The sequence below is a fragment of the Scyliorhinus canicula genome, chromosome 1, assembly GCF_902713615.1.
Source record: "Scyliorhinus canicula chromosome 1, sScyCan1.1, whole genome shotgun sequence".
In the NCBI taxonomy this organism is placed as follows: domain Eukaryota; kingdom Metazoa; phylum Chordata; class Chondrichthyes; order Carcharhiniformes; family Scyliorhinidae; genus Scyliorhinus; species Scyliorhinus canicula.
Window position 1 is genome coordinate 283,925,661 of NC_052146.1, and position 16,285 is coordinate 283,941,945.

The 16,285-nt window shown below is 46.7% G+C and overlaps 1 protein-coding gene across 4 annotated transcripts in view; it reads right to left on the bottom strand.

Annotated features, from left to right (window-relative positions):
- Positions 1 to 16,285, bottom strand: part of ryr2a (ryanodine receptor 2a (cardiac)) — a 936,900-nt gene that overhangs the window by 359,215 nt on the left and 561,400 nt on the right. For all 4 annotated transcript variants that reach the window (XM_038814319.1, XM_038814304.1, XM_038814294.1 and 1 more), the window contains one exon: positions 1,093 to 1,301. In XM_038814319.1, the coding sequence (XP_038670247.1) occupies positions 1,093 to 1,301 (209 nt within the window). The remainder of the gene's footprint in view (positions 1 to 1,092; positions 1,302 to 16,285) is intronic.

Genomic DNA, 16,285 nt, shown 5'->3' on the forward strand with positions numbered 1-16,285 from the left:
CATGCGCCGGTGCGTCAGCGACCGCTGATGTCACCACTGGCGCATGCGCGGTAGGGGGGTTCTCTTCCGCCTCCGCCATGGTGGAGGCCGTGGCGGTGGCGGAAGGAAAAGAGTGCCCCACGGCACTGGCCCGCCCGGCGATCGGTGGGCCCCGATCGCGGGCCTGGCGACCATGGGGGCACTCCCCAGGGTCCGATCGCCCCGCGCCCCCCCCCCCCCCCAGGACCCCGGGGGCCCGCTCGCGCCGCCAATCCCGCCGCCACCAGAGGTGATTGAAACTACAGCGGTGGGATTGGCCTCTCAGCGGCGGGACTTCGGCCCATTGCGGGCCGGAGAATCGCCGCGGGGGGCCCGCCGATCGGCGCGGCGCAATTCCCGCCCCTGCCAATTCCTGGGTTGCGGAGAATTACGGCCACTGCGGGGGCGGGATTTATGCCGGCCCCGGGCGATTCTCCGACCATGCGGGGGGGTCGGAGAATTTCGCCCCAGATTCGCGAGTAAGTAGTAGCAGCACAGTCGATGATACCTTCCATCACTTTGGTGATGACTGGGTTTAGGCTAATGGGGCGGGAATTGATCGGATTAAATTTGTTTTGCTTTTTGCAGTGGGATTTGCTTTATTTTAAAGAAGCTATTTATAAACCTCGGACCATTGAAACTGGTTCACTGATATCAGGTTGTGAATTTGATGATGTTACGTGTAACGCATGCAGCTTGAGGATTCAGCAATCCCATCGGAAAAGGCGGACGAGAAGAAAGTGTAAAATCAGAAACAGCTACAACTTGTATTTTTGATTCTCCTTTCAAGTGAAGCCCCCACTGGAAGTACAGGATCACTGAACTGTACCCAGGTATTACAAGAATCAACAACAGAATGCAGACATCGGGGCATGACTCAAAAGCTGAACCAGGCGCTTTCTTCAAAAGAGGCACCATTAGCATTCAAACCCAATTAAACCTGTCAATAACATGAGTTATTGGCGCTTGGCTTTAAGTCAGCAAGCATGGCCAGGAATCTTTCGGACTCATCTTCCCATTTTTTAAACGTTCCCCCTTGAACCCGAGACTAACCCTGAATGTTTTCTGCCGTACCTCGAAATGTTCATGGTTTGCTGGTACGGGTACAAACTGAGGCAGCCGTTTGCTAAACCACATTGTGATGTCTCTGTTCATGTTCACAGCAAAGGGCTCGTAGCCTTCTTGCAGTCCACATATGGTAAAGTACTTCAGTGTGCCGACGTCATTGCCAAAGTTCATCCTGCCAACTTGAGAGAGCCCCAAGCTGCACACTGGAATAAAACCTGGGGTGGCGGGGAAGGAGGAGAAAAAAGGAAAGAAAATGATTATTGTGGCACTCGCAGCACTAATGTGAGGCACACATTTAATAACCACGGTGAAAAAAGGGACGATGTGGAGATAATTTTGGCTTTGGGCAATGTTGAGACATCAGATCAGCCCCGTATTACACATCTCGGAATTATTTTCTTTGACACCAATGGGAAAGGGATCTGATGTGTGGGCTGTTCCAACATTTTCTGTTTCATACTAATTGCCCAGGTCAGAATTTTCTCCCTTGTCTTTAAAACAGCTCAAAAGTTTCATTACCATTTAATATATTCATCTATTCCAAGTTCGCATGCTGAGTACTTTCTTTGCCAACTGCCCAACTAATTACAGCGTCACAGAACAGCGGAGAAATTATACAGAGGATAAATGTAACTGCTGACATGACTTGCTGGACCGAACTTAGCATTTTTGTACAAATTGTGAACATCATCTAAGTTTTAATTTCTTTGGATGCAAAACAATATTATTCTGTAGGTCCAACAAAGCAGTTCCAGTGCAGCAGCTCCAGACTGTTAACATACTGGCACTGGCTATGTCTACAGAGGCTACAAGTTGACCTTACTCCATAATTCGAGGACAGCTAATTTATGTTTGGGAAAAATTCCCAGCGCACATTCTGCACGATGCACTGGCACCACACCAAGATTAGTTAAAGAGCTGATAGCTGCCCGTGACGGTGTCTGATCATGTTTGTTTAAATAGTTTGCAATAAAAAGGCCCAATTTGCAGTGTGATCATTGGAAGCCAAGATGCAGGAGGTCATAGGCTGAAAGGTTTTTCATGGTCTTTTTAACATCGGGTGAAATTCTCCGCCTTGTGCAGCTCGTAGCAGAATTCCCGGTGAGGCAGAGAATCCAAAGGTTGTGAAGAAAATGGGATCGAGCCTTCCCGATGGTCCAGCCCCTGCTGGCGTCGGGATCAAGGTTCGCACCCTGCGCCAGTGGGACGATGCAAATGGGTCATTAATACCCATTTGCAGCCACTTAATGGGCCCGTGGCTATATTCCCCAGGCCTGCGTGACTCTCTGGTCCTCTGAGCTGGGAACCACATGGACGAGAATCACATCACAAGAGTGGCCCTGAAGTGGTGGACCTCACTGTTGGCCAAGGGGGTAACTCTTTAAGGGAATTACCCCGAAAACCCATCTGAGAGCTACCCTTACTCCCACATAGCAAGATCTGCCCACTCCCACCTGAGCCCCCTACCCCCCCCCCCCCCATCAGAGCCCCCACAAATAAAGAAACCCCCACATAGACCCCCTAAATAAGGAGACACCATCCCCAGAAAAGAGAACCCTGTCAGGAAGCCCCTGCCCCGAGCAGAGACCCCTGTCTGGAAGCTAGAAAGCAGTCCCAACAGAGGCAGGGAAGAAAGTAACACTCATCTGGGCAATACACCCTCAGATCTTTGTGCTGCAAGCCATTCATTCACTTCTCTTTGATACTGATTTTACTAGACTGTGATTGACAGTTTCCACACACGCACACACACAGCTGTTAGCATTGCTCCTTTCATCTCCCTTCATGGTTGAGCAACTCTGAAGTGATCTAACCACAAAGTTTATAAACATCAAGCTTTGATTAACATCTTCTGGACCACTTCAAACAGAATGAAATGCTTTCCAATCACTTCCTTTCATGCCTGAGTGTTTTTGAAGTGTCGCAGGAAATGGACAGTACTTAACTCTGTTTGATGTGGTTCAGGACCAGGCAATAAAAGCTTGATGTTTATAAACATTGCCGTGAGTGCACTTCAGAGTTACTCAACCGTGAAGGGAGATGAACTGAGCAGTACTGACCGTTGTGTGTGGAAGCTGTCAATCACAGCCTAGTAAAATCAATATTGAAGTGAAATCAATGAATGGCTTGCAGCTCCAAGATCTGAGAGGTGTTAAACACAGCTGTCTGGTTTTCTCTTTCCAGGAATTGACAGGTGGTGTTCCTGTGTCTGAGTCTGCAGGTATATTGCCTAGGCGAGTGTCAATTTTTTTCCACTGCCTCTGTCTGGACTACTCGCTAGCGTCCGGACAGGCATTGCTTTTCTGGGGTGCTTCCTGATAGGGGTCTCTCTATAATAATAATAATCTTTATTGACACAAGTGGGCTTAAATTAACACTGCAATGAAGTCACTGTGAAAAGCCCCTCGTCGCCACATTCCGGCGCCTGTTCGGGTATGCAGAGGGAGAACTCAGAATGTCCAAATTACCGAAATTACCTAACAGCACGTCTTTCAGAACTTGTGGGAGGAAACCAGAGCACCCAGAGGAAACCCACGCAAACACGGTATGAGCGTGCAGACTCCGCACAGACAGTGACCCAAGCCGAATTCGAACATGGGACCCTGGAGTTGTGAAGCAACAGTGCTAACCCACTGTGCTACCATGCTGCCCTATGGGGGCTTCATTACATAGGTCACTTTTTATGGTGGGTCTGTGGGGTGTATCCTTAATTAGCGCGCCTCTATTGGTGGTGTCATTATTTATTTAGGGGGTCTCTGTGGGGGGTCTCTTTATTTGGGGGCTCTGTGGGGTGTCTCTTCATTTCGGGGATCTCTGTGGAGAGGAGGGGTCGGGTCACCCCTGCACTGGGGATGAGCCAGATAATCCGGGTGTGGGGGCTGAATTACACTGTGGGATGGCAGGGTGGCCGGGGGGGGGGGGGGGGGGGGGGGGGGGGGGGGTGGCACCTCACTATCGGGCAGTCCACTCAAAATGCTGACCCAACAGCTGGATTCCCTCAGGAATCCCTTTGAAATCCTCACCATGCATAAATTTGCATGGGCTAAGGATTGGGAATCGTTTCCTTATTTGCACTCCCATCGGAAGTATTTCTCTCAAAATCTCATTGCTGATGGGTATAGAACATCTTGAACAGAGCTGTGCGTTCTGGTCTTACCTTTATTAACAAAGAAATGGAAGCACAATGAGCCTTACCCAGTTCTATGCACTAAAAGCACTTGCCATCTGCACTGAAGGGCATTAGCACGGTGCACACTGAGCCAGCCTCATCATGCATTTGTCTATCATAGAACTTCACAGTTCCAATAATTCATATCATTCATCCTGCAATGCTTTTTGAACAAATTGTATTGTTAGTCCCTATGACTCATTGAACCAATGCATATGAGGATATGTGGAATAGATAATTAAAGAGTGGAAGAAAATAAATTAAGTGCTTAAGTGGATGAATTGAAAAAAAATCGTAACAACCTAACCATGAACAACTTGAGATCTAAATTGACACTAGAACTACACACTTCAAACAAATCGTCTTTACACAAGATTTTGTTTTGTTCGATCAGCGAGACAAGTATTTCAGTTTTGCAGGCAGGAGGTTGTAGCATTATCCGTTTTGTAAAGAAAAGGTAGTTTACGTTAACAGATCAATGTTAAGAACAATTACCCACAACTACCCCTCATAAACCCACCAAGACCACTGCACAGCTATCTGCCGGACAACTACCAGAAATGACAAATACGTTGCTCCTGCAGGACAGGAATGTTCAAGACGAGGAGTTATTTTTTACAGAATCTACCGTTGATGTTTGTGACTCCAGCTCCAATTATGAGCCAGTTCCTTAACAACATCCCAAGCTAGCTAATTATACAACACAACATTCAGGGACATTTAGGTTTCCCAGGAATAAGGTGCATGCCTCAACATCCAAGGTGACAGGCGAGATGCGTGTGCATATTTTACACCAGCTGTGTGCCACCCATCATTTGCTAAACTCCAGGAGGCTGGGATCCACGTCTGAAATAGGCGTTCGGCCTTATGTTTATTCAAATAATGCGCCTCTTTCTCTCTTCCCAAAATTGCCCGAGGCCAGCTGTGTTAATGTAAAAGTGGGGCACAATTTAATGGGGGGGGAGAAAAAAAGAGTCCCGTTTTGGCCGCGTTTAACGGGGTGTTTCTTGTCGTGTGCAGCGCCGAGAACAAGGCCGCTATCAAACAGGATTCTTTTTTTCTTGGCCTGTGTGTTCAAGAGATCAAAAGGCCTCCCCAATCTCTGGACCCCCCACCGCGGCCTCCAGATGCCCCAAATGCTCCAGCTTACCAGCTAGATGGGGAGGGGGGGGGGGGTCATCGAGACACCGTCACAAGGACAAGGCAGCTCCAAAGCCCAATCCTTGGCAATGTCAACCTGGAACCCAGGCACCTTGACACTGCCATCCTGGCACTCTGGGAGTGCCCTTGCCAGCCTAGCAGTGTCACCCAGTTATCCTGGCGATGCCAGGGTGGCACTGTTAGGCTGCCCGGATGGAGCTTCCAGGTTGGCTGTGCCAAGGCGCCCAGGTGTCAGCAGATGTGCCAGGGTACCACCATTTCCAGAACCTGGTGACCCGTGGGCCTCCGATGACCTGGGAGATTTCCCCAGGTACCATTATGCCAGGTCCACATTTGTGTGAACCAGTGTTAAGTGCCATGGAGAGGACTCCCAGGCATTGGCTTTCGATCCCTAGTTCAAGCCTAACCGCTCACCTCAATATGTAAAACTGGATCCCGCCCAGCGAGGGTGACATCCAGGTTGTGACGTCTCACGAGATCTCGTTGGGTCTCGTGAGGCATCCCGAGTGTCGCAAATTTCACGAGAAGCCGAGGTGGGCGCAACGAGGCCGTTCGACTGGGTCCATGGTCTAGATGCAGCCATACTAATAGTCCCTAGAGATCGTCATTAAAAAAATACTTAGATGAACCGGAGCCGAGAGAGGGCCTGCTCCAGCTTCCTTCAGCAGCTCTAAGTGCTGCATGTTCCTATTAATTTTTTTTAGACTGATCGAGCAATTTGTTTCATTGCAGGGCCCATTTACATTTCTTTTGTGCAGCCCTGCATGTGTTAGGCTGAAGGAGCCGAGCAGCACGTGGGAGCTGTTGGATTAGAGAAAACGTTGCTGGAGGCCATTGCTTGTTCCTGCTCATAACCCCTTCTTGATTGGTTCCCATCCCTCCCACAACACTCCCAAGGCCGGAATTTTCCAGTCCTGCCAGCGGCGGGCACCATGATGGGGAAAGTCTGGCCAGTTGACTTTTGGCCGCTCTCCAAATGTTCCCACCCTGCCCTCGGCAATCTCCGCCGCTGGCAGGACTGGTAAACCCCACTCTGAGAGTCATCACAATTGACAAGCTACCTGGGGGGCAGCCAACATGCACCTGGAGTTTTCTTCGTCGCGTTTAAATGTGGCCCGAGATCCAATATTGTGTGTTCTTCTGGAGCAACGACCAGTCTCTGCAGTCAGTCATGCTGACTGACCACACAAAACAATTGCCTACGTCAACGTATTTCTGTTCAAATACACTGCCAATTAGTGCTAATTCCATTCAAACTACTGTGAAGTGAATCATTTGGGGGTGAAGTGTTGGAGATGCATGGCAACTCAACATCTATAAAGGGAAACGCAAGGTTATGACACATCCTGTGCGTATCCCTTATCAGAAATAAAGACTGAAAGAAAATAATTTTCATTATGCTTGAGGAAAAGTGAAAAGAAAACGGCAGGGAGAACCATTAGATGTACTAATCATAGTGATGATTTTCATGGTTAAATGATCTGCAAACTAATAAAAAAAACTGCTGATAGTAAAGTTCGTCATAGAGATGAGACAGAGGGACTAATGTACTATTATATCGAGTAAGAGTTATCGATGAACAATAAAGGTCATATTTCATATTTGCTCCCGCTCTGTGGTCAGCAGATGTGTTGATTCTCTCACCCCTCCCCCCAGCCCACTTCACTTCTGCCCATCTTGCCAAAATGTATGTCTGACTGTTCCATAACCATTCCAGGCAAAGAGTGCATACCTACAATTTTATAACCTGCTGTTATCTGGGGCGGCATTCTCCCCTACCCGGCGTGACGGAGGGTGCCGGCGTAGGGGAGTAGCGCCAACCACTCAAGGGTCGGGCCTCCCCAAAGGTGGGGAATTCTCCCCACCTTTGGGGGCCAGCCCCGCGCCGGAGCGGTTTGCACCAGAAGACTGGCGCAAAAAACCGGCGCCCCCGGCAGCGGGGCTGGCCGAAAGGCTTTCGCCGGTCGGCGCATGCGCCGGCAGTGACGTCAGCGGAATCTCTGCCACGGCGGGGGCGGGATTTTAGGCGGCCCCAGGCGATTCTCCAACCCTGCTGGGGGGTCGGAGAATTTCGCCCCATCTCTCCATTTTTTTTTAAAAGAGAAAGTTTATTCTTTTCCTGACTGACTTTACTTTGTACCTATAATTTTGTGTCTTGTTTTCTGTGTTTGCTCAGGCTCCTGGCATCGTTTTTGACAGTACAAGTCATTTCTGGAAGGTCGAGCTTTCATTTTTTTTTTACAAATTGGTTTTGGACACCGACTTTCAGCTCACCGAAAATACAGAAAACGGAGATTGATGCACCTGAACAGAGACAGGGTCAGATAGATGTATTGTCGCACATCCCCTTCTTCTAATAAACATCAAAAATGATCGTGGTGAATGGTGGGGCAGGCTCGAAGAGACGAATGGCCTCCTCCTGCTCCTATTTTCTATGCTTCTATGAGACAGCATAGGGGCTGGTTTTGCACAGTGGGCTAAACAACAGTGGGCTAAACAGCTGGCTTGTAATGCAGAACAAGGCCAGCAGTGCGGGTTCAATTCCCGTACCGGCCTCCCCGAACAGGTGCCGGAATGTGACGACTAGGGGATTTTCACAGTAACTTCATTGAAGCCTACTTGTGACAGGAAGCGATTATTATTATTATTAGACAGGATTCTTGAATCAGCGCATCAAGGATTAAAACAAGCGCAATAAAGATAAAGAGAAACAGCAGCAGGAAAGGCCAATAGTAGTAATATTCAAATTCTTATCTCACATTGCATTTTAAGTGTGTGTCCTAGTTTTATTGGATCATCACTGCAGAAGTCAGCTCTGTCTGAAACTCAAGTAGATACAATGCAACAATATTAACGTCAACTCTCAGTGGCATGCAAACTTTTTAAAAAAGGATTGGCCCAGAAACAGGAAGCAAAGTGTGACCAGTTTGAAGCCTCTTCCCAGTCTACGTCATCTCACCTATTCAATTTCTTCCAGAGCTATTAAAGTATCACAAACAGGTCTGAACCCACTGGGGATTGGAAGCAGTGAATTTTCTCATTCTGCCCTGCTCACCCCAGCCATTATTGATATGCTTCACAACTCCCAAGTGCTGAGAATCAATCAGAGTTTCTTTTGCCTTAATTGATATTTTGTAGGTGTAGGTCGACAATTCAGCCATGTTCACATCCTGTTCATTCAAGGATTTGGCAGGGCATATAATTATACTTCGCACTTGAATTATTCAAAGCTTTCTGCACTCCCAATGCCAAGTTGTCGGTCAATGCTAAAATTTAACTCTAGGCTCTTTCTAAATGGAAACACAATACACTGTTGGCGACAGCCTGAAATACATTCATCAGCTATTTTCTAATCTCCCTTGATGTTGTTCACTCAGCGCTCACCACTGATAACCAAATAAAGAAGAGTGATTTGAATGAAGTATACAAGATCCTGAGCGGTATTGAAAGCAGGATGTGGAAAGGATGTTTCCCCTTGTGGGTGAGTCAGAAACTAGGGGGCACTGATTTAAAATTAGGGGTCACCCTTATAGGACAGAGAGGAGGAGAGTTTGTTTCTCTCAGGGGGCTCTGCGACTTTGGAACTCTCTACCTCAGAAGGTGGTGGAGCAGGGGGTCACTGAATATTTTAAGGCAGAGGTAGATAGATTCATGTTAGGCAAGGGATTCAAAGGTTATCGGGTGTAGATGGGAACGTGGAACTTGAAACACAAACAGATCAGTCACGCTCTGATCAAATGGTGGACCAGGCTTGAGGGGACTGAATGGCCTACTCCTGTCCCTACTTTGAATGTCCACACGAACCTAACGCGATCTGCATAATAATGATTCTAGCCACCTTGAGGGGGGATACCCTCCTGGCATGGCTTGCAGCCCCAGAAGGAAATAATAGTTCAAACTGGTGCTCAAATTTCCCCCCTTTACTGTCTTGCCCTCCTGGGACAGTCCAGGACAGTGCAGGCGTAAAATAGGAAGGAATCGTGCGCATGACTTACTGTCACAGTACCACAAACAATGTATAGCGCAGGCTGCGGCAGTAAAAAAAATGGATGATCATAGTTTTATGACTAAATGTAAACTTCCTTACAAGTACAATTATACAATTAAGCTATATTCCCTTAGAAAGGGAGGGGTAGGACAAAAAAAGCCAGAGCTCCCTGGATGAACAATAAGATAGAAATTAACATAAAGAAGAAAAAGCATGTTTATGACATATGTCAGGTAGGAACTACAATGGAGAACCAGGCTGAATATTATGGTTCATAGGGGCGATGAAAAACAAATAAGAGAAGCAAACAGGGTGTTATAACCGTCGCGAGACCCTCAGGGATGCCCGACTGATTTCCCCATGGGCCCGTGGAATAGGAGCTCCCCCCGCTGAGGTGCAGAGGCCTAGCAGCTGAGGCTCATGAATCTAGTACTTAAAAGCCGGCCCGGATTGGGACCGGCATGATCGGTAGTCCCAGCTGGGACCTATAGAACATAGAACACTACAGCGCAGTACGGGCCCTTCGGCCCTCGATGTTGCGCCGACCTGTGAAACCATCTGAAGCCTATCTGACCTACACTATTCCATTTTCATCCATATGTCTATCCAGTGACCACTTAAATGCCCTTAAAGTTGTCTACTACTGTTGCAGGCAGGGCGTTCCACACCCCGACTACTCTCTGAGTAAAGAAACTGCCTCTGATATCTGCCCTATATCTATCACCCCTCAATTTAAAGCTATGTCCCCTCGTGTTGGTCATCACCATCCGAGGAAAAAGACTCTCACTGTCCACCCTATCTAACCCTCTGACTATCTTATATGTCTCTATTAAGTCACCTCTCAGCCTTCTCCTCTCTAATGAAAACAACCTCAATTCCCTGAGCCTTTCCTCGTAAGACCTTCCCTCCATACCAGGCAACATCCTAGTAAATCTCCTCTGAACCCTTTCCAAAGCTTCCACATCCTTCCTATAATGTGGTGACCAGAACTGCACGCAGTACTCCAGGTGTGGCCGCACCAGAGTTATGTACAGCTGCAGCATGACCTTGTGGTTCCGAAACTCAATCCCCCTGCTTATAAAGGCTAGCACACCATATGCCTTCTTAACAGCCCTATTAACCTGGGTGGCAACTTTCAGGGATTTATGTACCTGGATGCCGAGATCTCTCTGTTCATCTACACTACCAAGAATCTTGCCATTAGCCCAGTACTCTGCATTCCTGTTACTCCTTCCAAAGTGAACCACCTCACACTTTTCCGCATTAAACTCCATCTGCCACCTCTCAGCCCAGCTCTGCAGCTTATCTATGTCCCTCTGTATCCTATAACATCCTTCAGCACTATCCACAACTCCACCGACCTTCGTGTCATCTGCAAATTTACTAACCCATCCTTCTACACCCTCTTCCAGGTCATTTATAAAAATGACAAACAGCAGTGGCCCCAAAACAGATCCTTGCGGTACACCACTAGTAACTGAACTCCAGGATGAACATTTGCCATCAACCACCACCCTCTGTCTTCTTTCAGCTAGCCAATTACTGATCCAAACCGCTAAATCACCTTCAATTCCATACTTCCTTATTTTCTGCAATAGCCTACCGTGAGGAACCTTATCAAACGCCTTACTGAAATCCATATACACCACATCATATTGTTCCTTAAGCACTGTGCAAAGTGCTCCAGATGTGACCACACCAATGTCAGGCGAAAACCAAATCCCAGAGAGAAACATGGCTTACTGGCTTTATCGTTTTTTTGTATTCTGTAAACAAGAGAACACACTGATCTCAGCATCAAATAGTCCAGTAACATCTTTGGGATATTAAAAATAAAAGAATTATTAATAAGAAAAGATGAAAACGTAAAAACACAAGATAACAGTTACACAGTTAAAAATATTCTCACAGAACATTCCCCACGTCCCAAAAAGACTCCGTACTGAGTCAAGCCCCCAAGTAAACACCTTCCAGGCAACACTCCCTTTTAGATGTTTAACTTTAAAAATCCAGTAATATTACTCAAGGCAAAACTGCTGCCACTTTAGTAAAGGCATAACACGCAACCTCTCAAACGTTCTTCCACTCTGCTGTGGAAATCCAAAAAACATCAGAATAAGACTGGTTTTTGCAGCCCAAGTCTTTTCTGGCTTGACTGGATGGCTGATTGAAACTTCACAGTTAACTGGCAAAGACCAGAGGAATGCCAGGAAACAGAAAACATAGGCAGGAGAGAAACCAGAAAACAAATGTGGGCCAAGGCACACGTGGAGAGCATGGTCCGGAGGAGAAGTGTAAAGGTGGGGAGAAGAAAATTAGCGACAGTAGGGACAGGAAGGTAAAGGAGGCCAGGAAGCAGAGAGCACCAAGAGGGTAGTAAACTGGTCAGGGAAATGTAAAGAGGTCATGGCAATGGGGTAAAGGAAATGGTAGAGAGCAAAAGAATACCATGATAAAGTGTAAATAAAGGGATCAGGAAGCACAGAGTATGAGGTGACTTGGGGGTAAGAAAACAGTTAGATTGAGGAAACACACTAACTGGGGACCAAAGCCCAGGCGGAGCAGAGGAGAGAGTAGTTGAGTCTCAAAGATAATCAAATGACTGAGCCCCAATATTATTAACTGAAGGTGCAGGTATTTGTAAAACAATGACTCCTTAATTATCAAAGGTAAAGCATGCAGAAAATTAATTGAATATTCACTGGCATTAGTTCAGATGAAATAGTTAACTATATCCTGATTAGTTAGTTGAGGAGGAGAGATTGATTGCTGTCCCACAGTTTTTCGAATCTGTTTATGTTTCATGGCCTGTCAGGCTGGGCTGGTTGCCAGGCAAAAGGTGAAAGGTGAAGCAGCCCTGTTTTGTGTGGCGAATGGTCAGCGGCATGATGGGACTGACTTGGACCACAAATGAGTCTGCGCAAACAGCAGTAGCTGCCTTGGCTTTTCTCGATGTTGGTGCGGTCAGTAAGCAGACATTTCCAAGTGAACAACACCATGCATTTTTACAGTACCCTTGTAGGAAAAGATCCCAAGGTGCTCCACATCAGGACCATATTGACAGACATTTTGAGATTGAGTCAGAAGCAGCTCTGGACCCTCTTTGCAAGATTGGGTTTGTTGAGGATATGAGGGGTCAACACTCCTTTGCAGACAGATCAAGGGAGGCAGTAGCAGAATGGTATTGCCAATGGGTTAATAATCCAGAGACCCAGGGTAATGCTCTGGGAACCCGGGTTCGAATCCCACCGGGTAAATGGTGGAATTTGAATTCAATAAAAATCTGAAATTAAAGCCTAATCATGAAGGAAGGAAATCTGGCACCCTTACATGGTCTGGCCTACTTGTGACTCCAGATCCACAGCAATGTGGTTGGTTGACTCTTAAATACCCTCAGGGATGGGCAATAAATGCTGGCTTGGCCAGCGACGCCCACATCCCATGAACGAATAAAGGAAAAAAAATCATTTACAGCAAACAGGCTTCTATATGTTGTTGATGGGGCTCCGCAGAAGTTCCTTTGTGAGAAGTCCCAGTAATTATAGTGATTTTTTTTTTTTAATGATAAAGGAACTCATGGTAGAGTAGATAAGCAACAGCAACTGCAACAACTAGAAATCATTAATCTGATATATGAATTGAGGGGAAATTGAAACATTTTGACTTCTAAATTCACTGACTTTGGATTTCATAGACGTAAAACACGCACAAATGCATCCAATATGGTCAGAAACTACCTCTTGGTTGCTGCTGGCCCAAGGCCCAATATCAACTCAGGGATCAATTGGCACAACTCAATCACTAGGCCTTTGCGTAAACAGCTTTGGTGAGTAACAGCAACTGTGGTGAACGTATTATGATAACCATTCACCACTGTACTACATTATACTATGCTGTTGCCCACGTGGAATTGTGCTATACTACACCAATTGTATCATGCTGGTGCCCTTGTGGGCTCCACCCCGGCTCCGCCCCCTTGAGGGGAGGTATATAGAGCAGCTGCCCTGTAGGCGGCTCTCAGTGCAGAGCAGTCGCAGGCAGGCACTGTTCTAGTTGATTAACGCCACTGTTCACTTCAACTCTCTGTCTCGTGTGAATTGATGGTCGTATCAGCAACAAAATATAAACAATTTAAAAGGAGAAAAACCGCAATTGGAATTAGAAAAAGGACACTTAGCTGACAAGAAAAATGAAGCAGAGAGACAAAAGAAACAGCCATGATATAAATGTGTGTATAACAGGCATGACAAACAGAAGAAAATTTACCCCTTCTCACCAACTCCACACACACAGACGCACAGTCACTCATAAATACACATGCACTATTCCTGTCACAAGGAAACAGTTTAGTAAGTTTGAAGAAAAAAAGGTAAGAGGTAAAACTCAGTGAATAACATATCAATTATTATATGAGTCAGCTCAATGAGATAGTGAGTAGGCCTTGAAAGAACAAAAGGATATGAATAGCTATGGAACCATGGGAACGATACAAATTACAATGCAATGGGATGAAATTGAAAGTGAATAAGAGACATAACCAAGATCACGAACAATGACCAGACCAAGAATTAAATCTGAGTTCTTTCTACTTTTTGTAACTTAATAATAATCTTTACTGTTACAAGTAGGCTTACAACACTGCAATGAAGTTACTGTGAAAAGCACCTAGTCGCCACATTCCGGTGCCTGTTCGGGTACACAGTGGGAGAATTCAGAATCTCCAAATTACCTAATAGCACGTCTTTCGGGAATTGTGGGAGAAAACCGGAGCGCCTGGAAGAAACCCACACAGACACGGGGAGAACGTGCAGACTCCGCACAGATAGTGACCCAAGCCAGGAATCGAACCTGGGACCCTGGAGTTGTGAAGCTATAGTGCAACCATTATGCTACCGTGCTGCCCATTCTAGGGGAATAAGTTGAACAGCTCAGCTGTCAGTGGAGATACATTTGTAAATATTTTAGAAAATCGCATTGGCTGGAGTTTTAGGCTCCCACGGAAAGTTTGGGGATTTCGGAGTGGTGGTGGAGGAGGCAGGATCCAGTGGGATGGTGGGGATTGGCATTTTATCAGCAGTGGGGCTGTGAGGTGAAATTCCCCCCGCAGCTGATATATTGCCAGCAGCAGGTGGGCACTTCACCACGAGGAGAGACCGCCAGCTCTACCCTGTCAACCCCGCTGCAGACTTGGGGAGTGAGTGGGCCTCCCGATTAGCCACCCTGTAGCCCATGGAAGGCTCCTCCAGTGGCAAGTGCTACCCCCGCTGGCCACACAACTGCTCCCCCCAACTACCCAACCCCTCTGTTGGACCCCAACGAGTCAGACCTGACTTGCCTTAAATGTGGGGCCTCCTCCATCATGGTTGGTCCTGGCCTGCTGCCATCCCAGCAGTGGACACTAATCCCAGTTGGCACTGTTGAACCAGAAGGGCTGCCAGCCTCTGATTGGCTGGCATTTCTTGGGGGCCGGACTTCATCCCTTAAAAGGGGGGCAACCCTGGCTGCAGACAGTTAATTGCTGAGGAAGGGAATAGGAAGGCAGAGTTTCCATGACTGATCAAGAAGTCTTACGACACCAGGTTAAATTCCAACAGGTTTATTTGGAATCACGGTCTTTCGGAGCTTAGCTCCTTCATCAGGTGAGTGAAGGAGGATGAAGGACCTGATGAAGGAGTTACGCTCCCAAAACTTGTGATTCCAAACAAACCTTCTGGACTTTAACCTGGTGTTGCAAGACTCCTTACTGTGCCCACCCTAGTCCAATGCCGGCATCTCCAAATAATGACTGGTCAAGGAAGAGGTAACCTGTGCAAAAACTGCCTGGATGTCCTTTATGTGAAAATTGCTTTCTTTCCGCAAACTGGAAATTTTATTGAGTCGAAATGGGTGCAATGTTTTGAAAGTTGTTATTTCCGTCCAAACAAACAAATAAGGGACGGAATTCTGGGGCCGTTTGCTGGCTTTGGGATTCTCCAGTCCCGCCGGCAGCACAACACCTCCCACGGGTTTTCCAGAGGCGTGGGGTGGCTTCAATAGGGATTCCAATTGACAGCGACTGGACCGAGAATCCCGCTGGCAGCGAACGGCGCGCCACATCCCAACGCCGGGAAACACATGGCTGGGAGACCAGAGAATCCCGCCCAAAATCCTGAATGACACTGAGGTGCAGATTTGTTTCCATCCCTTTTGCAACACTGCAACAAGTAAAGCATTCATATCTATGGCCTGAGAATTGTGACCGTTTTAGAGGGGCTGTTCGTCGTGGGGGTTGGGGGTGAAAAAGAGGAAACGTCTGTACAGACTGTATAGTTGATTGTTGGGAAGCACGTTTCCCAGGGTGTTTGTTCGCTGTAACCTGTTTTGATACATGTTTGTAATAAAATACATTAAAAAAAATATTTGGCCTGAGAAGCAAGCAGGAGGACCACAACCGTTGCAAGCTTATTCCACCACATATACCAGAAGAATAGCATCGATAGCTGAGAAGACGGAACTAAAATTAAATATAAAAAAAGACATTCATCAGCTAGGCGAACAGGATAATTAAGGAGGCACAGACTTGTTAATACTCTGCTCTCAGACGTTAATAATCTAACTGGATATGAATAGAATTAAATTGCACCCCCTGTTGAATCGACCAAAGCGGAAATTTATTAGGAAGTTTCCTTTGAAAACAGCAGCTGTCTGCTTGATCAGAAGAGAAAATTCCTCCATCAAAACATTCAGCAACCTGCGACTTTACTGAATGTGATAAGATATGTGAATCAGTTCCATACTGTGCTAATATAGCACTGGCTCATGGTATTAAAAGATTAATCTATTTTGACTTTGAGAACTCCTGGTGCAGTTGAAAACCAAAGCTCGTACTAGTTAATTTCTCA